This window comes from Struthio camelus, chromosome 1 (assembly GCF_040807025.1).
Source record: "Struthio camelus isolate bStrCam1 chromosome 1, bStrCam1.hap1, whole genome shotgun sequence".
NCBI classification, from domain to species: Eukaryota; Metazoa; Chordata; class Aves; order Struthioniformes; family Struthionidae; genus Struthio; species Struthio camelus.
The window spans coordinates 195,051,205-195,077,817 of record NC_090942.1 but is presented as its reverse complement, the minus strand read 5'-3'; the positions used below and the strand labels follow the sequence as shown (position 1 = coordinate 195,077,817).

General features: G+C 37.6%; 1 protein-coding gene and 1 long non-coding RNA gene across 3 annotated transcripts in view; one reads left to right on the top strand and one right to left on the bottom strand.

Moving 5' to 3' along the window:
* The window catches only part of FREM2 (FRAS1 related extracellular matrix 2), a 143,884-nt gene that overhangs the window by 10,718 nt on the left and 106,553 nt on the right, over positions 1-26,613 (top strand). For both annotated transcript variants that reach the window (XM_068929970.1, XM_009678630.2), the window contains exon 2: positions 2,300-2,389. In XM_068929970.1, coding sequence (XP_068786071.1) covers positions 2,300-2,389 — 90 coding nt within the window. The remainder of the gene's footprint in view (positions 1-2,299; positions 2,390-26,613) is intronic.
* Positions 10,662-18,461, bottom strand: LOC138065595 (uncharacterized). The gene is made up of 4 exons (XR_011138659.1): positions 18,028-18,461; positions 16,183-16,254; positions 13,618-13,796; positions 10,662-12,990 (listed from the first exon to the last, which is right to left on the bottom strand). It is a non-coding gene; the product is annotated as an uncharacterized lncRNA (long non-coding RNA).

Here is a 26,613-nt window from a genome sequence, read left to right as displayed (position 1 = left end):
ATATCTGGCAACTTTTGGAACTGTAGATTTTGAAGAGCTCTAATGAAAGAGCTTTGGGCTTGTTTTTACTGATGTACCTGCCCTAACACAGGAGATTTTTGTAGTACTTGATCTCCACTTTAACGCTATTTGTTTCCAAAACTTTTCCTTAAATAAGTAAAATAAATTACCCCATGCTGTTTGATGTAGCATCAGAAATGGATTTTTACCAACAACAGTCTTTTCATTCAAGAAAAATGACAGAAATAACTTTTTAATGTATTATACATTCCTGTCACAGTGTTTTCCCGTTTCCTTGAGTGGTATTGATAAACATTTGTTTGCCTTTGCATGTTTTCTCTATAGGAATTAATGATTCAAAATCATGAATTGAAACTTTTGTTGCTGAAGTGTGGTCTGTCTACTTTAATTGCATCTGTCTGGGTTCTTAAAACAGAGCACCTCACTGTAGTGTTTGAGCACTACTTATGATGCCACAGTCATACAGATTATATACCATGTCCTTTGAAAAGATGTTGATAGGAAAGATGATCTGATGGAGAAGGCACTTTTGCAGTTTAAGCAATTGAGATCTCTCGACTACAGAATGTTTGGAGATATCGAAGACTACTTCAGATAAGCTAGGTCACATGCCAGAAGTAATCTAGCTGTGGAAGCAAGGGAGTTTATATGGGCTAATTTTTCTTGCCTCTTGAGTGGAAGGTAGAACTCAATGGAGAAAATACCATGGGTTTTCCCCTCATTTCAGCTAGAGATTTCCTGTGACCGCTGACAAGTCCCTTGGGGTAGAAGGCTTTATTCCTCATGTCAGACATCTGCAGGGTAGATATCTGCATCTGAACTTTGTGCCGAGGATCCTTCTCTAACTAACAGAGATGGATTAGCCTTTTTAGAGTGCGATTGATGTGGCTTATCTTAGACATCCATATTAGGATGAAATAGATGTAGTTTTCACTGTCTGATGAAATTAGTCCCTCTGAGTCCTGCTTTATCTAACTTCTGCACTTGTAAAATGTGGACCATTCTTTCATATTCTGCTTTGAGGATACTGTTCAGTAATGTTGGTTTGAATGTCTGAGATACATTTAACACAAAAAGTATCAGAGTGGCATAGTATCAAGGTGGTTTTACCTCACAGCAGAATAGAATATGGCTATTTGCTTCTTTGACATGGGTATATTAGAAGGCAATGTAATAAAAATATATATTGCTTAACATGAATATGAAGCATATAGTAATCACAATCTTACACTAGTGATGTAAGAGGTATAACACGTAGGTTAATGGCCTGTCAGAGTTTTAAAATTAAAAACTGCTTAAAAAGGAAAAAGTATTTCTGAGAGAACTCAGAAGCTGAATTTAGATGAGGCAGGAAAACAAAGGAATATTTTAATAACAGTATCAATAATTGTTAATAACACTCTCTTGTGGTACGCTGAAATCTCTTTGCTCTTTCATTCAGTTGCACTCTGAGCAGCGCACTTGCACCTGACAGCACTCATTGGTGACAGCGGGCAGTTCTGAGTTGATCAAAATTCCCAGTGTTTTGTCATTGGTAGGAGTGATCATTAGGTCTATCATCTCCTGAAAAGTGATGCTGAAGTATATACTATATAGATTTACAGAAGATGGGTCAGCTTTCATAGCTCAGTGTTAAGGATGAGGCAGAAGTACTTGAGGCCAGTTCTGTTACTCTTAGTGGTGTTGATTAGAATCATGCTCTAAGAGAGTAACAAGTGCAGGGGCTGTCTTGCGTGCTGGTGCCAAAATACGTTTGTTTCCAATCAAATACAAGTTAGGCTAAGCTTGTTCTTTATTTACCCCATTTGATTTGCTTGTTTGTATGAATGGGAAAGCTGCGGATCATCTTCTTAGCGGACACTTTCTTAGATCAATAACATGCAGGTCATTAGGCATCTCAGAGTGGCCTAGAGCAGACCATAGTAATTTTCAGGATGAAGAGTAGCAACTGAATCTGTATCTTCGTGAAGATAGTTGTCTATTTAAGAAAATGCACCACAAAAAAGATATGAAACAGCTCTCACTGTTGAGCCCGTGTTCTTACATTCCCTTTGGGTTCTATTTGTGTATATATGCAAGAAGAGAGCACTGGGGAGGGTAATGAATGATATTTGTTAAACTTGAGCTCTGTTAATACTGAAATGGTTGAGCTGTACTGGAGAATCTTGACTGCTCCATGTTGAAGCTAAGCTATTCAAGACATGTCAAGTGTTTATATACCAATAGTTTCTTAGCTGTGTGGTTTAAAGTAAAGTGTGTTTTCTCGACTTTTTTCCAGCTGATATTGATGATATGAAGATATGCTATGTTTTACGAGTGGGTGACAATGCCACCAGTGACATTTTTCATTTTATGGTTGAAGATGGTGGTGAGTACTCATTTATAAGAATTTTGCTTTTGTTCTTGAAAGAGAAAGATTTTAAGTATACTCTGGGAGTGTAAAAGCATTGCATTTAATTAAGGGGAGTTGATGTTAACTGCTGGACTGTATGTGTTTTTTTTGTTTTTTTTTTTGTTTTTTTTTAACTTTCCACTACTGTGGATTATATTTCTGGTGACTATAAAGAGATGTTTTGAAGAAATGATAACTACCTCTTAGTAAAAACTGTTCAACTTATGGTAGCAGAAGAGTGAAATTCTCAAAATCCACTCAGATGTCTGGGCTTTATGTAGTTTTATCTGTGTACTCCCTGTCCAGTTTCTATACACATAGGTTACCATAAACCTGGCATGATGAAAACTTTCTAGATTTTGATGTGCAATTATGATTGCTTGCCTCTTTAAAATTCTGTCTGTAAAGCTGCTTTTCCTATATCCATGCAGACTCATTGTCCCTGATGTACTTGTGCAGAGTTCAAGCTCTGCTTCTATCTCTGACATGCCAGTGGGGATTTTCTTATGTTACAGATCTTCATCAGGTGACTGAATTCTAGTCACTGATAATATTTTGGAGGGTTATGGAAGATGCAAGAGGAAAGAGTAAAAACAAATCTGGGTTTATTAGCACAAAGTGTCTTCAGGGGAATTTTTTTTTTTAATTTAATAAAGCAGAAAAATGAACAGTTTGAGGGGGTAAACAAATCATGTTAGCAGGCCTTTTTTCTACAAAGTCTGGATATTCCTGAATGCAGATATTCCTGTGTGTGGTAGAACGTGACTGGATTATACCTCTTTAATATCTCTTTTAAATACATGATACATAGCTCTATGAATAACGGGCTCTGAGTTTTATTAGTTGATTTAATAATATTCTTCTTAGGACAAAATGCTTCGCATCAGCATGTTTTCAGCTCTCGTATACTCAGCTTGTGTTCTTTTCGCAAGAAGTAGTCAACTGCAGTATTAAGCTCAGTGAGTATGGATCTATCCTGTCCCTCAGAGATTGCACAATTGTGTCACCATCCGTTGCTGCTAGGCATGGCATATTAAGGCCTGTCCTGCTGTTCATTGTGCAACTGCAGAGGAGACAGTACCTGTAGAGACCTTTGAAAACGTGCTTGCGAATCGCTGCTACCTTGGAAAAGTAGTGAGAAAAGTTTGTAACGTTTAGCTTGTTTTCCTTAAATATTTTAACTAAGACATAGGTTAGAGAAATTGAAAGCTAAGTAAGAATAATGGAACAAAGAAGCATTTTCATTGGAATACCATCATTTTATTATGATAGGTATCACCACATGGTGACATTGCACATGATTTTCGAGTTCTTTTTCTACTAAGTGAACAAATACTCCGTGTTGAGATGCTTCAAGGTTTCATATGAGGGGAGCAATTCAAGTAGAGGAAAGTTTACTCCTAGCAAACGATCTAACTGACATCTGTTCTTAAGACTGAGTTGCTCCTTGACGACCCAACATTTGTGACGGTTTTCTTCCTTTATTTGAACGGTTTTCAGTGGCAAATGTATAGTTAAAATTGCACTTAATATATTCAGACTCTACTGACAATTTTTTTTTTTACTGGAGAGCTGACCTACCATGTCTGCTGCCACAGTCTGTGTACAACATTCTAATTTTCACAATACAAGTAATCATTGTGATAATGAAGTGCTTGCTGACTTTTTTAGAGCCTTTGGAAGCTACGCAGACGTTATCAACTTGCATATTACATAGCTAGATCATAAAATGGTACTTGCATTCCTGAGTCTGTTCAATGACACGATGAAAAATGCTGAGTTGTGTTGCGTTTCAGAATATTTCATAAGATTTGTTTGACTGATTATGGTAAAATTGTATATAAAAGGGACAAAATTGTGGTCAAAACCTTAATATTTATCTCCTTGGAATAATTCAGGTTATAATTCAGGAATAACTGAGAATCTATAACAGCATGAAAAATCCAGCAAATTGTTTAACTATTTTTCTGCCCTCCTCAGAAAAACAACAAAGCCAACGTTCTGCAGCTCAGGTCTATTTTGGCAGAATGTCAAGGGTACTAAGACTGTTGTTTTAATGTTCTTGATTTTAAGCCAGACTCTTCTAAGAGAATATATACAAGATCAGAGTGAAAGATTCAGCACAGAGTACCAACACCTACTACTGTAGAACTGCATGTTTCAGATTTCTTTCACTTCCTGTATTAGGAATTTTGTAGTAGTAAACAAATTTGTGATGGCTTCTAATGCTGTAAATGAAATAAATGAGATTTCACTTATGGAATACGGCACAGTTCAGCCTAAGTGATCCCACTGAAATCAGAGGTTTTGGACTTCTTGATGAATGAGTATTTGTTCGTGTTACTCAGATAATGCTATTTTGAAAAAGTAAAAAATTTAAGGCACATCCGGTGACCTAAGCATTTTATATTTTCCAGTTCTCTTGTATCTCAACCAGCGGAACCTACAACACCGGTCCCACCTCTCTTCAGATAATACAAATTAGGAAACCATTTTGCCCTATACCTCTGGAGCTGCCCAGAGCATTGCCTGTAAAATGCTGTTCTTTGTGTCTTGCAATATTTGTTCATGGTCTATAAATAGGACAAGAAGATCATCTCTAGCTCCATCTTCTAATGGTTGATCTGACCCACTTATACAGTGATTTATTTATAAATATGGAAGCTTTTTCCTGAATCTCTTTTAAATGATGATAATCTGCGTCTGTTATTTCAGGCTATTATATGGAGACGTGCCAAGTACAAGGAAGCATTAAACTGCTCTGGTGTGAATTTCTTCTTGGATCTGGAATTTTTTTATCCTCTTAAATGTGGCCAGCATTTGTGATAAGCAAGTTAGGGCAACAGTAGAATAGGTGAGTAAGTGATGAGAAAGAGCCAACTCTTGGCCCTCTGCCTGTTCAGTTGTTCACAATGGAAGCAAGCTAAAAACCATGCTGCATACCAAATCATGATTCAGGATCTGAAAACATGGAGTTTATTATTTACTTATTGGCCAAGTGAGAAAACTGTAATCTGGCCAAACAGAGAATAGTTCAGAAATTATGCCTGTCTAGTGATAAATTTAAGAGAGCAGAAATAGGCTTGATATGAAGAGAAAGGAAGGCCATTTAGGAATAAAAGGAAAGAAAGGCCTCTTAGGACTGTAGGTCACAAGCTAAAGCATAGGCCTGGTGTGTTAAAATTGAAGTCAGAGGTTTTACCATAAAGAGAACTGGTTCAGATTTTAAGCTCTTAACGGTTCTTATCCTCAGTATCAATTTCCTACATATGTATGGCTGTAGTGGCTTTTCTATCTTTAAATTACATGTTTGATAAGAGTAATTTAAAAAATGGAAATTTAACACAATTCAGCTATTTTTCAGTACTTTTTTTTTAATATAAAAGGTTTAATTGCTCATGCTTGGGGATTCAGTCTCAAGATATATAAAGTATATGTTAGAAAGTGAGTTTCCCGTTCCATTTCCATGACACTTGGAACAAGAAGTCACTGGACTGTAGGATACTGCTCTAAGTTAGCTTTATGATGTTCTGAAAGAAGCCACTGTAGTTCAAATTTGCTTTCTATTTTGTTTTGAATTTTGACGATGCATCTTAAAATGACCATGTAGAGATCTATTGATACTGAATAAGTCATATGAGTCCATTTTAGCAGAACCTTGAAAAAAGTATTTCTCTCTGCCTAGCCCCAGAGGTTGCAAAATAGCCTCAGTTGCACCTCTTTTCTCTGGAACAGACTTCACGTTACAGTAACAAAGTGGAAAAACTCTTAATAAGTGCAAGTATATGACAGTGGTGAATCTCAGTGTTTAAATTATAAAATTCTAAAGTCTATGACTAATAAAGGAACCAATCCTATGAAAAGGTGAGGAAGAAAACGGGTTTTTTTCAGATGGAGAGGTAGGAAAAATGGATATTCAGACTGATGGTTGAACTGGATTTATCTGTGTGATGTAAAATTGCACAGTATTGAGATTCACTACACTGAAGAAAAATTCATCTGAAAATACCTGAGCCTTTTATTTAGTGAAACAGACTGCCAGAGTAACTTAAATAAAAGTACAATATACTTGATAAGAAACTGCAGTGTCTGCAGCAACTTCATATTATTGAAGTCAGAAAACTGGAAACCATCAAACACATGCAGAGAGTTGGTGTTTCAGCCATGCAAAATGGCATTAATCCATATGGAATGAAAGTTGACACAGAAATTACACAGAAATTAGCTCCAGTGTGTTGTGCCTGTTTCAGATAAAGCCACGCTATAGTTTCATGCCACGTCCTTTGTGAGTCATTTGAGGCATTTTTCCTTCTTACATGAGAGACTAACAGTGAGGATACACAGTTAAAACTGAAGTCCATGGTCTACCTTCAATTTCTGCCCTGCTTGTCTGTCGGTCTCTTTTTTTTTAGTGTCATTACAGTGTTTCAAATAATGCAAAATTAGTTGAAGTAGTTTACTGTATATATATGTGTGTGTGTGTGTGTATATATATATACACACACATATATACATATATATATACACACATACACATATATATACACATACACACACACATATATATATATATTTGACCAGATTTTACTTATGTTGCAAAATAAGACAAATACACCCCAAAACTGACACTAAACCGAGAGTGCTCCAAAGACAGTAACAGAGGCAAATACATTCTCATGGCCAAGGACAGCCAACCAGTAATGGTATTGCAACTGGGGTTTTCTTTGCTGGGAGTATTTTAGCAGCATGCTAAATGCTAGTTTAAAAGCAGTGCTTCTCTTCTGAAGATTAGAGTCACACAGTTGTCTTCATTTTTTCTGCACACAAAATGATCCTTCTTTTTAGATTTTTAGATGTCTCTGACATATTCCTGTTCAGACCAGGCAAAGTCAGGGAAGAAATGTTCATCTACCCTGAATAGTGATCTGGCCCCAAATATTTTTTAGATAAGACCTTGTTCATGACCCTCTCGTGTCTTGCTAGTGTTCTTATCACAGTAGCCTGGCTTGTTTGTTCTTCTTCTTCCTATCTGTCATTTGAAGCTTTTGAGGTACTGTGAACCATGACTGACTATAACTATGTTATGTGGCTGTTTTTTGCTGCAAGAGGCTGATGCCATACTAAGTGTCTTACATTATAGACTGAATTCCATAATATTTCCTGTTTGAGGGGAAAAAATGAGATTTTTAGCTGTTAACCCTGATTTGAGACCAAAATATTTTTTACAAAATTGTTTGGGGGGAACCAGTTTCCTGTGCAGCCGCAATTTGAATCATGATCTCTCCCTCCCTCACCTAACTCCATCCTCTGATCAGTGATGAATAGATTCCTCTAAACTGCTGCTTTAAGAGTCTAATCCTTCTTAGACTGCTAAGTGGTATCTTGCTGTATAGTGCCTTAGGGGTAGAATGATTTCAACGGGGAAACGGCGACAGATTCTTATGGTTCCTCTAGGAATGCAGAGGATCACTAGGGGAGGGAAAAAACCTTTTTTTTTTTTTTTTTTTTGCTCTTTGGAGCGGTCTTTCTGAGTTTAAGCCAAAGTATTGCAAAGCCAAGGCTCACAAACTGGTGACTTACATCATTAGCTAAGTCTCATTTAAACTTTTTGTTGCAGATCCATAAATGCCTTAACACAGTATTGCATTTTCCTGTACTAACATTTAGTTAAATCCCCATTGAAGTAAGAATCTTTCAAAACCGATTCCCTGAGGTAAGCCTTTAACTTCTGGGAAAACTTCATAGACTTTTTACAAATATGTTTGTGCAAGAAATAATGTTAAAGAAACACTGTTCTACTGCTTAGAACAATCTTTCATTAAGTTTATGAAATACAATTCTTTCATCTCTGTCATTCTTTATTTTACTAAATATAGAGTATACTTTTTAGGAATTTCACTATTCTAGTATGCTTTGTTCTTTTGTGAGAGAACAATATGATGCTCCTGAGTGTAATTATAGAGGTAAAACAGGTGTCTGTGCTGTTTTTCAAAGCCATAAAATTGATGTGTATTCCAGGATGAGCTATAATAATAGTGGAGGATCAGGCATTTGGAGCTTAGTATCTGACAGCTCTTGAAGAAGCAGACTACTAAAATATCATTGGGAATTATTTGCAGCATCCTTGCTTGACCTGACATGTGGCATTTGGGCACATCAGTCTTGGCAAGAAACTTCAACTGCGTTTATCTTTGGCTTAAAAACGGGGGCATGGCATATTTGGCAGTACTTTCAATCATTTGCCAACTACTGAATAGGAATCTGGTCGATTGCCAGATTTGTTGCTGTTGTTATGATGTACTCTAGTCTGGGGTCCAAACAATTTTCCACATGTCACACTACTTACTGTAAGTATTACCAGAGGATTTAAATAGCAGTTTGACACTACAGTTAACAAAAAAAAGCTTTCTGTAAATAAAAGACTAGTTCATTGGGGGTTTGTTAATAGCATGGCTGCACAGCCACAGCAAAATGAAGACATAAGTAGGACAGCTAAAGGAGTGGCTGTGTGTTTTGGGCAGAGATGATTACATCGGGCATGTATATCTCATACAGCTCCTACAGAAGACAATGGAAGTCTTTCCACTGTCTTTAGTACTGGTTGGATTGATTTCTTTGTGCTAGCATTTTAGATGGGTAATTGAAATAACTGAATTCTCAATTCATTCCTTGAACCTTATTTTCCAAACTTATACATAGAAAAGAAGGTCTATTTTGTCCAGCTAAAATTAAATTATTTTTAGAACGGGGTGGGGGGGGGGGGGAGCGTAATTACTTGTTTTGGCAAAGGTTTTTTTTTAATGTTTAATTATTATTATTTGAATTCAAAAGTGAATTCAAAGTGAAGCTTTTCCTCCACCTGAATATTGGTTACTTCAAACCTACTCCTTCAATTACTGTTTTGCTTTTAAGAGTACTGCTCTGGACTAGGAAAGAAGAGGCAATTGTGTTGTGATTACCTTTTAAGCAGTAGTTAGGGCACTTTGTCCAAACATGGAAGACTCGGATGCAATTCCTTCCTTCATCTCATAGAATTTGAATCTATACTCCCCATCTCTACAGTGCCCAAATAACGTGCCCCCACTGGGCAGGTTTGTTCTCATTTTCTGTTTGCCTCCCTTTTATTTAAATTTTTCAATAGTCTTTGAAACATGGCTTTGACCATGATGTTCCATCTTCCAAATGAGTACTGTTGCCACAGGGCTATCAAATTCTGTCTCTTCCCCCTCGCTCCTTGTCCTATATTTCCCTTTTCTGCTAATACCCAATATGTTCCACAAAATAAAGCAGCTTGAACAGGTAGATTCAGAGCAGTGCATTCCAGAATAACTTTAAGCAAGTGGTTTAGATCACTGCTTTGGCAAGGGAGTATTTTGGTTCCTGTTCTCTCTGAGTCAGGGTCAGTAGCCTTGTCTTACATGTAGAATGAGCATCCCAACTGTTGCATTGTTTGGGTAGAAGAGAAATCTCTCCACACCATCATCGAGTAATAGACATTTACATAACTTTCATCTGAGATCACTTGTTGAATAACCACACTTCTAGTGAAAAACGTATTTGCAACAAAAATCTCAAAGCAACCAGAAAAAAAATGACCAGTTCTGCTCTTGGAACTGAATCCTGCTTGCCTTACCCAGCTGAATAGTTAAATTGATTTAATTTGACCTGTTTAAGTGAGAGGCAAGGAAGATCGCACTCAAGATAGCACTATAAGTACTTGGCAGACTTTTTACTTCGAATGATAATAAAAAAGCTAAGTTGCTCTTTATGCTACATAACAAGGCCTAGCTAGCAGGAAAAAGGAGAATGCCAAAGAGCAGTAAAATTAGGTGAAAATGCAAGTATTAAAGAGATTAAGGAGACACATTAGGCCTAAATGGAAAAACTGAGAACTCTTGGGAATAACACTGGTTGCTAGTGGCATGACAACGTACAGAAAGACATGAATTCCTAAAGTGAGTTATAGTATGCCTGTGAAATAATATTGATTGTTGATTGTGAATATTTTTGTCTGGGACAGACTAAATAGATCTGGAGAAGAATGAAATGAGAGAGGAGACATTGAGCACTGTTCACAGCAGCTCAGTCTGTCTGGTTTCACAACCTGTTTTCACTGAGGGATTCAAAATTGCCTTCAGGATGAGTCTGGCATTTATCACTTCACTTGTCAGTTAACAGTATATAGGCTATGGAGTTTCCATAGTGATTCTTCTGATCAGTAGACGAAATGAAATCGAGAAACTTCTCAGACACTTTAAAAATCTGACTACCTTTTATTCAAGAGGGACAGATATATATGGAAGTAACGACAGGTATGTGAACAGCTTTCCACCAAAGTGAGTCTTAACTTACGGAAGTACACTAAGAATCTAGCTAAATTCAAAATGGAGAAAATATAATGAAGGCATCCATTGTAATTTAATTGTTGCAATTTGTGCATCTTAATTTAAGTCATTCTTGCTATTGTAAGAAACAATCTCCATGGCAGTCTAACCTACATAAGCAGAAAACACATGGTGGATTTTATTGCCTCTTCAGGATCTTAAATCAAAAGCTTATTTGTATTACATTATGTAATTAACTAACTTCTGCCAAATCTTCAGTGTAGGCTGGCAGGCATTGGGAATGTGCTGAAACTGAAACTTTATATAACCATTGAGTGATGGGGGATTAGAAGCCTGTTTGAAGAAAAAACATCCAATCTGTGTACCTAGTATTTCTTGTACCAAAGGGTTGGTATGATGAAAAGCACCCATAGGTAGGAGTTTAGATGTTTACTGATTTAGCATTACTTTAGCAGAGCAATGGAGCTTGTTCAAGATAATGAATTTTCTTCAGAGTTTTCATGTGCAAGTTTTTAGAAGAATTCTCTCCCCTTTAAAAAAAATACAGTGCACTTGGAGATCTCTCTTCTGATCTGATCTTGCAAAGTACAGCACATTTAAGATTGTGCGGGCTGAGAAGGGATTCTGCTGGGAAATGGAGTTGTAAGCATTGGTATATTCATGTATTCTGTTTGTCTTGCTGAATCTTTCAGTATAAGGATCACTCTTGCCTTATCATTCCCTTTTAGCAAAAGGAAGGCATTAGTTTGATTTCATAAATAGCATACTATGTTTGGATGTTGCTCAAGTTTTCCCTGAAACTATATGACCTGTTTCTTTATAACTGGTGTTGAAGAATTTGAGAAGAGGAAGTTAAGAGCCAGGAGTAATACAAGCAGAGTGAAAATCTGGTTAGAGTAAATTAATGAATTTGGCCTGTGTTGAATTTTGTTTAGGTTTGATCTAGATGAGAATTTCTTAAGAATTTCTTAAGCTTGATTTCCCTGGGATTTTCTTCAGTTAATCTCTCCTTTACAGAGTTAACTAATTAGTTTTTGGCTTTAGTAATAGAAAGTATTTCATTTAACAGTAGGCCCTTAGGAAGCTCTTTGAAAAGACAGAAGTTTCCCTTTTCTTTTTCTTTTTCCTTTCTTTTTTTAATCCCTCCTCCCTTTCCAAACAAGGATTTTGGCTTGTTAGAGTTAAAGTCATTAGTAAAATATTAATTCATTAAACTTAATACAGCATTTCCGTGAATGTTTGCCAGGATTCCAATCTAAGTAACTTTTAACTTAAGTACCAACATAGCACTTCTATCACTCTGCTGTGTAATGTGCATTTTCCTCAAGACTGGAAGAATACTGTTACTACACACCTTGCTACCTCTTTAAAGCTTTGTCACTTGGATGGGACATAATAATTAAAGAGGGTGTTGTAAGATACCGTTAAAGACGCATTTGAAGCCTGATTCAAAGCCCAGTTCCTCCAGTAAGGCTCTTTGTCCCTAAAGGTTTGTGGTTTGATACTGCATTAGTGCAGTTGGTGAGAATTTTTTTCACTGATTTCAGTGCTTTTCAAGAGCATGTCATAGACGAGAAGTTTCCCATAACTAATAGCATGCTATTATTTACTGTGTCTAAAATTAATTTACAGGTGAAAGATTTTTATTTTAGGCCCCGCAAAGTATTGGATTTCTTATTCCAATAAAATGTCTTGTGTTTAGGCAGAGCTTTTGAATTCAACATCCTCAGCCACTGTAACCAGTACCAGTTTAAAAAAAAAAGATTTCTCTATGTATAATTTTAAGAATAACCTGAATAATATTTCAAGAATATTTAAGAATAACCTCAGCAGTGCAGTTTGGATTGGTTTGTCATTACAGAAGAGGACTTCCAGTACCATGTGCTCAAGTACATATTTCCTGCAAGGATTGCATTGAGATCAGGTTGGACAGAGATATAAGATCCTATTGAAGAAAAAGCTAGTTGCTGCCTATTAAATTTTCTCACCGCTGCGTCATAGCTGAAGAGTGAAATGAGCTGAAGCCTCCTTCTCAGGAATAGGTGATAGACTATTGTACATGTGAAAAGATAAAGAAATCAAAATAACCAAATTCCTGAGTATCTGGCAGATCCAAATGGCAGCGTGTCTCTCGTGGGCGCTTTGAGCAGGATTACATTCTTGATTCATTTTACGTAACTGTAGGTTCTTAAGCCGTAAGGTCCAACAAAAAAATTGAGTTTCCTCCATAATCTGTGAGAGAGAGAGACATCTAGAGTGTGATTAGATTTAGATGTGGCGCAGGAATAGTTGCTGTGAATGCTAATCCAGTGCTGTCCATAATTACCTTTTCACAAGAATTTAGAATAACATGAATAATGTTAGTATTAAGCAGGGCAGGTTTAAACTTATAGCAGGTTTTATAGGTAAGTTGATCAGGTAGACGTGTTGGCTGTTTTGGGCCTTATGCTAAACATATAAAAAAGACAATGAGGTTGCCAGTGTCCTGCTTATACCTAATAGCTCACTGCTTATTGCATTCATACTGACCCTTAAGACCTGTGCTCAATTTTCTTCTCTGCCTTAGGGAACTCATAGGTATTTCCTACACAACTGTGCTAGCCTTTAGACTATAGGAAATATGAGGTGAATCTCTTATTGAGGCTGTTTTGTTTTGCATGGAATGAGTATATCGAGCACAGTTAAGATTCCCTGTCCCATCTTATCGAAACCAGACCCCTCTGAGCTGCTACTTAATTCTAACGAGGTCTCTGCTCCATCCAGCCCAGTAGAAAACTCTCTTCTTTCCCCTCAGTCTTCCCTCATATGGAAGCCCAGCTCCTTATTCTCCCTTCCCTCCCCTGGCGAGTTTCCACTTACCTTTGTGTGAAGGGATTGTACAGGTAAGCGTTAAGCTCTCTGTCCTCCAAGTCTGTATCTTATCAACCTTTTTCCTCCCTCTGCCTTTCTTCTGCCTCCTGCTTGTTGCTGTAGCCTAGTTGTATCAAGAATCGCTTGGGGCTAATCAGGCGGATAGGATATCAGGTGACCAAGATCCCCTAGGGACAGAAGGAGAAGGAAGCTTTTCCTAGGAGGCACTGAGAAAAGCTGAGTTAGCCTGTGTTCCTGCAGAGTCCTGTCATTTGCACACCAATTGCAAGTTTGAATGAAACAAGGCAAACAATTGCTTTCAGCACTTTCCACCCCTGATACAACGCTGGGCAGGGGCGGGGAAGGCTAAGGTTTGTGCATGTGTGCAATGAATATATGCCTTGTGCTTATTTTCAAATATATTGCTTCAGATCCATAGAAGGATCGTAACTGAGCTAGGTTCAAATAAGTAGGACAGTTTTCACCAGCAGCACTTCTGCCTGAAGCGATACAATGTGTTAATACTTGAATTTTAGTATTTCAAAGGGCTGAGAAATGGATCACAATAGAAAAAATTATTTTTTTTCCTAAAAGAAAATAACCTTTTTAAAGAAAAAAAATCTCAGTACCCATGCACTTCCTCCCTCTAAAATTCATTATGTACCTGTTGCCATTCAGCACAAACATTCACCAACCCACATCTTATACCTCAGGAGAGGAAGTCTGCATTCATTCCTCTCTCCTGTCATCGCAGCCCTGAATTGTGCTGATGTTTGCACTCCTTTTCTGAACTTTCAGGTTGATAGCACTAGTAAATTCAAGACAATGTGATTTATTTTGATTTATATATTATCTCTAGATACACCTTAACATAATTCACGTTGAAATAATTCCTTTGGAAAAACAGCTCAGAAAAATATTTGCATCATATTCCAGTTAATGACCAACCAATATTTACTAAAATTTTAGGAGAGAGGATAAGAAAGGGAAGGGAAATATTTTTTCACGAGGTCCTTCTATTCTTTTTTCCTCTTTGAATCTTCCCACTATGTTCCCTGAAACAGCCTGCACTTAACTCTGCCATTCAGAGGGACCTCTGCCATTCAGAGGGACCTGGACAGGCTGGAGAGGTGGGTGGAGAGGAACCTCCTGAGGTTCAACAAAGGCAAGTGCAGGGTCCTGCACCTAGGGAGGAATAACCCCATGCAGCAGTACAGGCTGGGGGTTGACCTGCTGGAAAGCAGCTCTTTGGGGAAGGACCTGGGAGTGCTGGTGGACAACAAGTTAAACATGAGGCAGCAGTGTGCCCTTGTGGCCAAGAAGGCCAATGGTCTCCTGGGGTGCATGAGGCAGAGTGTTGCCAGCAGGTGGAGGGAGGTGATCCTGCCCCTCTACTCAGCCCTTGCAGGGGGGAGGCCTCACCTGGAGTCCTGTGTCCAGTTCTGGGCTCCCCAGTACAAGAGAGACATGGCACTCCTGGAGAGAGTCCAGCGGAGGGCTACCAAGATGATTAGAGGGCTGGAGCACCTCTCCTGTGAGGAAAGACTGCAAGAGCTGGGCCTGTTGAGCCTGGAGAAGAGAAGACTGAGAGGGGATCTGATCAACGTGTATAAGTATGTGAAGGGAGGGTGTCGAGAGGATGAGGCCAGTCTCTTCTCCGTGGTGCCCAGCAACAGGACAAGAGGCAATGGGCAGAAACTGAACCACAGGCAGTTCCATCTGAACCTGAGGCAAAACTTCTTGACTGTGAGGGTGGCAGAGCACTGACAGAGGTTGCCCAGAGAGGTTGTGGAGTCTCCTTCCCTGGAGATATTCAAAACCCGTCTGGATGCGATCTTGTGCAACCTGCTCTAGAGGAGGGGGTTTGGACTAGATGATCTCCGGAGGTCCCTTCCAACCTCAACCATTCTGTGATTCTGTAACTAATCCTACTTTTCTGTCATCCACGGGAGTTAAGTTTCTATGAAAACGCTCTGTGCTACTCTTAGAGTGTTTAGTTAATGAATTAGGCCTCAAGAGAACGTTTAGTTAAGAAATACAAATTAGTTTAATTAAATTTTTCATCTTGAAGGTGTATTAACTGTGACATATTGAGTAATAAGCAATTGTAGGTTTAGACTACTAGTTTCCATGTAGTTGCTGCTATTGTTTGAAGTTATAGTAGCTTGATGCAATGCTAGGCCTCCTGATAATCAGTTAGTATTAAGTAAAAATCATTGCTGATAAGAATTATGCTTAAGTCATGTGTTCTGATGTGTTCTGTGATGAAATTCTTTCCTCCTCTTGATTGCTACTGCTATCCCCTATTGAGACAAGTAATTCTAAATATGTAATTTACCTTTGATTTTTTCACTGTTAATATTACTGGACTTTATTTTTTTCCATTTTCTTCATTTACCTATGTAAATCAGACCTTACTGATTATCTTGAAGTTCCAGCTTCATCCAAACATCCGAGGAACGTAAGTTATTAGTGTAGCCAGCCCTGAAACACTCTCCAACTCCAATTAGTGAACTGTTCAGATCTCGAGCTGCCTGTCTCTAGGGAAACCTTCCTCAACTCAAATTTGCTTACCTTACAGTTTGCTATTATGTGGGATGAATCTGTTCTTTCTCAAGTAGACAGTTCTTCCCTTGATTTCCACAGCTGAAAGAGAATAAATCTATTTTTAACCTGTGGATTTGATTGCACTTTTAATAAGAGTGTGTATGTGTAAGCTGTTTGGGATAAGGCTGCATTTCCTGACTGGAATACGCTTTTGTAAATGCATATGTTCCTTGATTTGGCTCCACGTGTCTTTGCTTGGTGATCCTGTCATCAACAGGCAATGTATTGTTTTGGTCAAAAAAATAGATTCCATCCTATTCTTCTTTCTGCAGCACTTCTACTTCAATCCTTGAGTGGAATAGAAGTACTAGACTAGAAGCAACAGAATGCTTTAGTTACAAAGATAAACGCAAAGAGTTAACATAGATCTTTTTCACAGCATTTGACATAGATCAGCTTTGCCATGCGTTTATGAAATTTTCAGTTAGAACTGACTTTTATTTTAAAAAATGAGTTTAGAGAACTTCAAATTTCTTGTTTGAAAAATCATAGGTCTTGTCAACTTTCACAAAAGCTGGAAAGTGTAGTTTCCTGAAAGTGCTTTGTTTCAGGAAACTTGACCATAATTACAATTCTGTCAAACAGAGTCTAAGTAGCATCTCCACCACCGGAAGTTTCTGAATGTTGGATTTCTAAATTTCACCCAAAGGAGGACATGACATAGCCAGAGTCAATGGCTGGAAGCTGAATGCATGCTAATTCAGATTAGTGATTGAAAAATAGGTTTTAAGAGAGAATGCACTTAACAGAATCTCTGGGTAAATGGTGAATTCTCTATCTCTTGCTGTCTTCAAGAACAGATGACTTACTGAAAAATATAGTCCAGCTACATTCAACATAGAGGTACTGGTTGGAATTTTGTGTTCTTTTAATATGGAAGATCAAGCTAAACGATTATAAATGTTTCTTTTGGCCTTGAAATCTGTGGGACAAGAACTTATAGAAACTCAGCCTTTACTGATTTTTACGTGCAACTAGAGTCAGCAGCAAAGCTCGCTTATAGTTCAGTGAGGAAAGGCTGAAAAGAGAACATACTGTTTGCAAAATATTCTTGTCAGTGCTGTTTTTCCAAATTCCATATTTATAAGACAAAAAAAATCCTACTTCCTCTCTCCCAGTATCCTCAAGGAAATTAAGAAGTGATGTTGTGAGACAGGTAGAAGGACATTTAAATAACAGCTGAGAAGTCAAGAGTTAGAAGCCAAAGTTAAGCTCAAAGTTAGGTACAGCTCTAAAATCTAGGGATTGTTATGTATTTTCATATAGTTTCTAGTAACATTTTTGCCTAATTTTTTTAAAGAACTTATAATGTTCTCTCACCCACCCACACACATTCTTGTAAAGTATATCTTCTTTATGTTAATGTTACCTTCACATTTTTCACCTCAGGCAACTTTTTATAAAAAAATCCTAAAAATAAGCAATGCTTAAAAACCAAAACCTTTAACTAGTCTTGCTAATTTTAAAAAAGCAATTTTTTGTATATAACAATTATAAAAGCTAAAACTTACAAAATTGTATTTTATTGTTGATGTTCAAGGCCGCGTCATGTGCCAGCTTTTTCTAAATAATATTATATATAAATATGAATGAAATATTTTTAAGAATTCCATGGTTTATTCTGTTCTGCTTAGTTAGATCAGAGTTAGTCCAATATAATCAAAAGGAATAACTCCTACTTATGTAACTGAAAGTAGAACAAACTCAGGCAGCTTTTCTTTTTTCCCCTACAAAATTATTCCCATAGAGTTTATCCAGTATGCCTGATTAGTGTTGCTCAAAACAGTTCAGTAAATCAGAATACGATTTCACCTTCTTCATGCTGCTGGCTTCTCCACTGACACGCTGTCGCATGATACCGAATGTGGTGATGTGGATGACTTCCTGCTTTGATTAGATCCCTGGACTACCCACTCATATAGTTCTCCAGGGGTCTGTGCACAGTTTGTGCTAGTTTTCCTTAACTATGCTGACTTGAACTGATCATCAATAAGCTAAAGGTTTTATAGTCCACCATGAATCCCTTGAGCCAGCTGGTTTCTTCGAGTTTATATAGCAAGTACATTTTCAAATAGGATCTATTTTGTTTCTGTTTCACTCATATTCCTTACTATTTTAAGCTGCAGTTGCTTTAACGAGTAGCATGGTTCACAGCTAAGTCTTGAACTTTGAATTCTTGACGTGCCTGAGCTGGCTTTCTACCTGAAGAAAAGCAAGTATTCCTCCTTCAGTGCTTAGCTTTGCGTAAACAGTTCTTTACCCTGACCTTTGCTTATAGATGTTGTAATCCAGTCAGCCAGCTACACTGGAAGGAGGCAGAGCATTCTGTTTTAAGTAGCAGTCAATTTTAAAATGTATATGCAATGTACATTTCTGCATAGGGAAGACTCCAAGTTTAGTGGAAAGGAATTATCGAGGAAAAGGAGGAGGTCAGGAGATATTTTCATACTGTTAAGGAATACTTTTTGGGTCAACTTTTATCTTTCAGTGTTCACAATATCTGAAGCTAGAGCTCTCAAGCCCAACCCACCTCTCCACTGTAGAACTGATAAGAGATCATCAAGAAGCTGATAAACACAAACTCGGGATTAAGAGTAAAATTAAATATTTGGGGTGGATTTTCAGTGCGAAGTGGTGCCCATGAGTAAATGTGGGCCTATTTTTTCATACTTTTTTCTGATCTTTTTTAGAAATCTTTTAATTATTTATTCTGGAGTTTAGTGCTACCTGCCTTATTCTTTGCTAAGATGAAAATTCATTCCTTCCTTTCTTCTCCGTAAGTGTACTCCCTCTGAAAGTTCCTTTTGGACAATATTGTTCAGCTCTGTTCAAAAATACAGGGCTGTGTGCTAAATGACATTGAATTAGGACACATAAGAGAACCAAAGTTATGATTAATAGTACATGCTAACCTATTTGTTTTACTTAAAACTGGCTGTATAGCTTACAAGCCATGTATAGCTATAGCCATGACGTGAATTCTAGCATATGTTAATCCAAGCACAGACTCTCTCTGGAGAGTCTGAATATACATGCTAAATAAATAGCCAGCATTGACAAAGTCCGTGTCACAATAAGTTCACTGCTAATATTTGAGTGCTAATTAAATCAAGCTAGCACAAGTATACTATCATATGCTTATACCTGTGTCTCAGTCTTGCTGTATATACGTTTCTTCTCTTCATCAATAAGATTTGGCCAAGTTTGCAAGACTTCAAGTACATTCTCCTGAGCTGCTTTTTTTCCCCTTTTTTACACACAGTCTTTACCTAAATAGGCAAATATATTTCAGTCTGCCCATTTGTTATAACATAATTATTTATAGCAGAAAATGCTTCTTGGCAATGTACAACAAAATTTTGCTCTTTGAAATTCAGTCAAAAACCAAAATGGATGAGAGATTTATTTTAGCTCAGATGTCCAGAAACGGTGCTTCTAAATCTAGTGGGCATTTTGGGATTACTTTATAGGCAATGCAGTTATTCATCTGATTTGGTAAGGGTGATTCATCTCAGTTTTAAGATTTGAAATACATTATTTGAATTTCTGTCTTGGGTTGCTTGTTTCTCCATTTACTGTAAGGAGAGCCCAGGATATCTAGCACAAATTTAAACATCTCCAGATAAAGAGATGAATCCTACTCCTCAGCAATTTTGTTAGTGAGGGCAGACTGTAAAAAATAACATTTAAAAATAGTTTCTTAAATTTCATCTGAATTTAGATGAAAATATCGTGGATGGATTAGCTATTTTATTATTTTTTAGCTATTGAGTATATGTAGTTGAAGCTGTCTATGTTTAAATATTTGAAGTACAATATTAAATCAGTGCAAGTTCTCTTGGAGTGTAGTAAGTATCCCCCTAGTAATTTTCCCTTACCAAATATTTGTGTCTGTTCATTTTATTCTTAAGCAAGTACCTGAACACATTGATATCAATGTGACCTTATCACTTTTGATAGACTCCTAGCTATCATAACAGTGCCTGTCATCTTGCCTTCTAATGCATTACTGATTTCTTTTTTCTAATATGGTTTTAGGATCAGTCAGTATCCTTGGTCGTCGACATTGGGGCTGTATAATTCTGCAGTCTGCCCCTATATAGATCACAGAGTCACAGAATGGTTTAGGTTGGAAGGGACCTCTGGAGATCATCTGGTCCAACCTCCCTGCTCAAGCAGGGTCCTCTAGAGCATATTGCCCAGGATCACATCCAGACGGGTTTTGAATATCTCCAGGGAAGGAGACTCCACTACGTCTCTGGGCAACCTCTTCCAATGCTCTGTCACCCTCACAGTGAAGACATTTTTTCTCAGGTATAGGTGGAAGTTGGTTCAGTTTCTGCCCGTTGCCTCTTGTCCTGTTGCTGGGCACCACGGAGAAGAGACTGGCCTCATCCTCTTGACACTCCCCCTTCAGATACTTATACGCGTTGATGAGATCGCCTCTCAGTCTTCTCTTCTCCAGACTGAACGGGCCCAGCTCTCGCAGCCTTTCTTCAGAGGAGAGGTGCTCCAGTCCCCTGATCATCTTTGTAGCCCTCCGCTGGACTAGATGTATATATACGTCCTGGTGCTCTAGAACTGGGCTGGGAAATAGTAAGGAATAGTAGAGATTAACTTTCAACTCAGTGTTAGTAATGAGGATGCTGCAATTTTTTTCATTAGGAACTCAGGATATTAGTGATAACCTGTAAGCATAAGTGAGCAGCACGGAGGCATCTTTGCACATGACAAAACACTAAATTGTTAGACCTAGAGAAAACCAAGGAACTCTAGAGGGTTTGGGGGGAAAAAAAGATGAACATTTATGATGATTGGTATAGTTCCCTTATGTGTGTTACTTATATCCTTGCACCATACAAGTTGTGAGACTTTGCTGAGCATCCTTTGGGAGGAACCTGCAGGTTAAGGGGTGGAGAAGTGCAGCATATTCTGAATGAGTCCTTGATCAAGGATAAAGGAGGACTGTGGAGCTACAGCATCCCCCATGGAGTAAGTCTAGAGGCTGCTAGGGATGTATAATGGAGTTGTTCATCTGAGTTGCTGAGTTCTTGCAAAATGCATAGCTCCTGAACATCATTGTGGACACTGCCATTGAGAGGTCTGTTTTATGAAAGAGACTAAGAAGGAATATGGTAGTTGTAAGAAACAGTGATAGTTGAGAAGATTTATCAGTGATCCTCATATGCTATTTTTTCTTATGTAAGGAGAAAGAAATTGAGAAATATTAAAAAAGGATGAAGGTAACACTATTTTACACAGCTTACACTGAAGTAATGTAATGTTTAAAAAAAGTTAGGCATTTATAAGGGAACTTAATCTAAAACTAATGATCTAGAATACATTTTTTCTTGTCAATAAAACAGATATGAACTGAGAAACACTCCATGATGTCATGGCACATCTTAGTCACTGATCAAAGTTAGAAAAAAGTTAATTTTAGATGCACAATTTATAACTCCCACGTAGTTTCTTTTGCTGAAATTAATGTGGAGAAAATTAGGTGTTAATCACAATTATAAAGATTGGGTCCAATAATTGCAGTTCTATTTAAAATGAGGAATATAATTAAATGGAACTAAAATGATTGCAGATGTTCAAGCTTGTCTGAATTTGACGCTGGATAAGTTTGAATTGCACATCATAAGGCTTCAGTAAAGGTTCTATAATCTTTCCCTAGCTAAGAAAGCTCCACAGTCCTTTTAATCTTCATGGTATTTTTATCATGGTGTGCTCTGAATTTCAGAGCCCATCAGAAGTGTCTGATTATCAGTTTTATCAAAGACTGAGCAGTAACCAGTTAATCTAATGACTCTTTTAAATTACTGTCCTATCTAATCTGTTTAAACAGTAATTTCAGTGCATTTGTATACAGTTTACATATGTAATATACATAAAACAAAGATTGAAGTTCTTTTCTTCACCTATTTTGAGGGCTGGAGATGGTTCTGGTTCCACTTTATTTCTCTAAAAAGATAATTGCTGCAATATATGCAGTAGGTACTGAGAACAGATTTAATGAGCTGATGGAATTAATGGAAGTGAGATTGTATTATCTTTTTCTTCACAGTAAATCTGACAAACTGCCATTCCTTTTATCTAAATAGTTGGGAAGGAATACAGAAATAATTGCTTGTGGAGTGAAATACCAAGAAGTTATGATTCAGATAAAAATTTTACTTGTGTCTCTAAGCATTTTTTTTATCTACTACATATAATCCTTTAATATACAAATGATTAGGGAAAATAGGGAGTTGGGAACTGAAGATTACAGAATTGAAACCAAAATCCTGCGAGCACTTCTTAATAAATATTTAGCTACGTTTCTCTAGGTGCTGGTGTGAGTATAGAATGTCTTGATAATGTAAGTGCATGTGCATGTATGTACAAGAAGTGCAAGGATACTAATAGCTATGAAATTAAGGACAAAGACATTACAGTTATATTGAATATTCTCAGTTTTAGAACGAATCAGTAGTGTGATTTGAAAAGAATCTAGTGCTTTCCCAGTCTTTTTGTGTTTCTAAGTGGAGAAAGGATGGCTTTGTGATGAAGTTCTTAAAATGTATTTTATTCTTAATTTTTCAACTATTTATGTGGCCTCAAGCAAATCATAGATTCACAGAATAGTTGTGGTTGGAAGGGAATTCTGGAGATCATCTAGTCCAACCTCTCCTGCTGAAAGCAGGGTCAACTAGAGCAGGTTGCTGAGGGCTGTGCCCCGTCGGCTTTTGAATATCTCCAAGGCTGGAGACTGCACAACCTCTCTGGGCAACCTGTTCCTGTGTTCAGTCACCCTCACTGTAAAAAAATGTTCTCTTACATTTGAAAAGAATTACTTGTGTTTCAGTTGGTGCCCATTGCCTCTTGTCCTGTCACTGGGCACCACTGAGAAGAGTCTGGCTCCATCTTCTCTACCCTCCGCCACCTCCATCAGCTCCTTATACGCACTGATAAGATCTGCGCTGCGTCTTCTTTTCTGCTGGCTGAACAGTCCCAGCTCTCTCAGCCTCCCCTCATATGAGAGATGCTCCAGTCCCTTAATCATCTTTATGGCCCTTTGCTGGTCTTGCTCCAGTACGTCCATACCTCTCTTGTAGTGGGGAGCCCAGAGCTGGACCCAGCACTCCAACCGTGGCCTCGCTAGTGCTGAGTAGAGGGGCAGGATCACCTCTCTTGACCTGCTGGCAATGTTTTTCCTAACGCAGCCAAGGATGTTGTTGGCCTTCTTGGCGGCAAGTCTTGTGTCTTTTACAGCCTTAAGACTGTCATTCCTTTATAAATATTTGGCTTTCTAACCATTTTTATTTTTTCCAACATATATTTGAGTCAAGGACTCATTGTTTCGTACTATGTCTGTGTGTACTATCTACCACAATGGTATTCTAGTTTCCATTGGTACTTGTAATACTACAGTATTGGCAATGGTATTTAGATATACAACCTGAGAGATATTCATACTCTTTCAATTCAGTAACTAATGCTAGCAATAAATAAAAGGTGATACTGCTGAATAGTAATTGGCTTATACTTTGTGTAGATTACATGTGAACATTCAAAAAGTTCAGTAAGGAAAAATACTTGAATCTACAAAAATATCTTTTGTAAACCTGTAAACTCCTCAAAGTAGGGTTAATGCTATCACATATCATTGTAGGTAAACCCAAGCCTTGTACTATGATGATATGAAATGTTCAATTCCTTGTTATTTCATTCAGCTATACGGAAGCCAGGCTGTGTATATGAACTGTTCATGAATGTGAGTTGCCTGCATTTCATCTGCAAGAGGTGTATCCAAATTAGCATAAATCATTGATATTTGAGTTGAGGCTAGCAAATGGTTCTCATACTTAACCTGACAACAGCATGACTAATAACCACTGTGGTTAGATGATGCAGTTGAATTGGCTTAATAATTTGATGCTGACAAAAGAAACACTCTCTCTCTCTCTCTCTCTCTCTCTCTCTCATCCATTCCCATCTCATGTCACCCCAGTTTATAGCATGCTAAATTGATTCAGTTTACTGCCCCGGAAGATAACTAGTAACTTCTTAGGTTAGGTGAATGTTAGCGAGTTGAACTAGCTTACCAGGTGGCCAACAGCAGCAGGGATGCAGCTAGGGACAGCAGCGCAGAGGTGGTGGGAGAGAAGTGGGGCTTCCCCGTTTGATGGCTTTGAGCTGTTAGATGGGTTCTGCTCAGTTGTCCAGCCACATTGTTTTTGTACTTCAGTTCAGATGTGGCTTTGCAGACTGCTTATGGCACTCTAAGACCATGCTGCCAACAGCAGGGGAAGTCCCACCACCTCTTTGCATCTGGGTGCACTTGCTTTCTCTGTGCTGTTGCTAGTGATGATGCAGCTACACACAAAGGGCAGGACTGCATCCCTACAGCATCCCATAATTAATCAGGTAAGCAAAAAATAGCTCTCTAGCTGCTGTTATACAAGTTTTATTAAAGATTTTACTTTACATTACTTTACATTTTAAAGATGTTGTGAGTCCTTTACTGTGGGAAAATGGTCTTCTAGGATAACATCTCCTTTAACATTGAAAAGGATTTTTGTTGGAGATTTGAGAATGCCATAGAAGATAGTATATTTTTAGATAATATAAGAAAGAATAAAACAAAAAAGGTGAAAAATTACACAGATTGTGTATGTATAGAGAGCATTATACACATTATAAAATACAGTAAATGTTATATTTTCTAATTTGTGTTCTTTAGAACATTTAGAGCATCAAAGCAGAAGATGGATTAAGCTGGGGATTCAAGTAACAAGTGATGAAAATATAACTTACTCTTGTGCAAGGAGCATAGTGCCACATATTGATAAGCTTTTATTAATGGGAGCGAAAGTGAGTTAAACATCTTAAGTACATTACATCAGATAGTGGTTTGTGTGGGAGGAAGCATGCAGTTTGATTATTGAAATGAGGGGTCATATTCCTACCAAAATAAGAATATTATTTCCAAGCGTATAGCATTTTATTTCATTGTATTATTGTAGCCTAGTTAGATCCATTTGTTTTGTAACCTTGATAGTTCACTATGTATATCTCTGACCGTAGAGAGTGATATATCATCATGTCTTTGGAATGATAAGACACAAATCAGTTATTTTAATCAATTTATTAAAATTATTATTTTTTTAATTTTCTGTATGTTTTTCCTAAACAGCGAGAACTCCAGATTTATTTTATCAAGTTTACATTGTATATATTAAATATATGGATTTCTAAGTGAAAAGGAGTAATTTCCTTTCAGGTTAGAAGGTTTTAATTAGTGGGTTTTGCATTGTTGACTTCATATTAGTAGTTCATGTGGTGTTTCTGTATGTTTTGACATTATCCTGCTTTAAAGCTTGTGTAATAGAAGGATACCACTCACTACATCTTTATGCTTTACTGCACTAAACAGCAACCGTTACATCAAATACTTGATTAACCGGCTGCATGTGGCACCTATGTAAGTGAACGGCTAGCTCATTGAAACAGTATCTCCTTTTGAGACATCAAAACAGACAAGAATTGAAGAACCAGGGTATGCAGTCATCAGACAAATGCTTCAGCGTTTGAGTAAAGGCTTGTTAAGAAATATAATGTCACTGAACTTGAAAATACTCAGAAAGCTGGTTCTTTTGTGTTTGCTTATGTTCACTTTTTTAAAAAAGGACAGTACATCTTCTTCGTTTTAAGAGAAAAGCTTTTGTGAATTCCAGAATGCTTGCATGTTTTCTACTGAGACATGCTTTAAAAACAGTATAAAAGTAAATATCTGTATTGTGTATGCCAAGACAAAGGAGCCTCGTGTGTAGTAGTGTGTCAGTGGCATTATAATTCTGAGGATGAAGTCAGGAGTCCACACTCCTTGGCCTGTGCCCAGGAAAGAAAAACTCCTTGGGAAACCAGCTGTGTGTACTGCGTTTCTGCCCTGAAGAGGCCTTTCTCTCCCTGCACGGACTTCAAGGAAAGTGAGAGAGACTGGTCTCCCTAAGGTGCCCCTAAGGCACCTTAAATTTGCTGACAAAATCACACTGTGCAAATAGTCCCACAGAATGGGGGGGTTTACTCCTGTCCCAGAGATTCAGCTATACTGAATTAAGGAAATCAATGTTATTTACATTTATCAAAACATATTTTTTATTTTCAAGTAGAGAGTTCAGTGAGCAAGGAAAACAGTTGATACAAAAGCTCTGGATAGTTTCTCTTCGCACAAACTGTTGTTCTCATGTTATTTCCTTTTCAGTCATTAACTGTACGTTGCCATTTCTGAAACTACTGGGTAGAGTCAAAAGTTATTGCTATAATAAAAGAAGAAATTGCAGCATGTTTGTTTAAACATGCCTTGTCTGTAGTGACGCCAATTTACTCTGACATTTTACTGTCCCTTTTGCG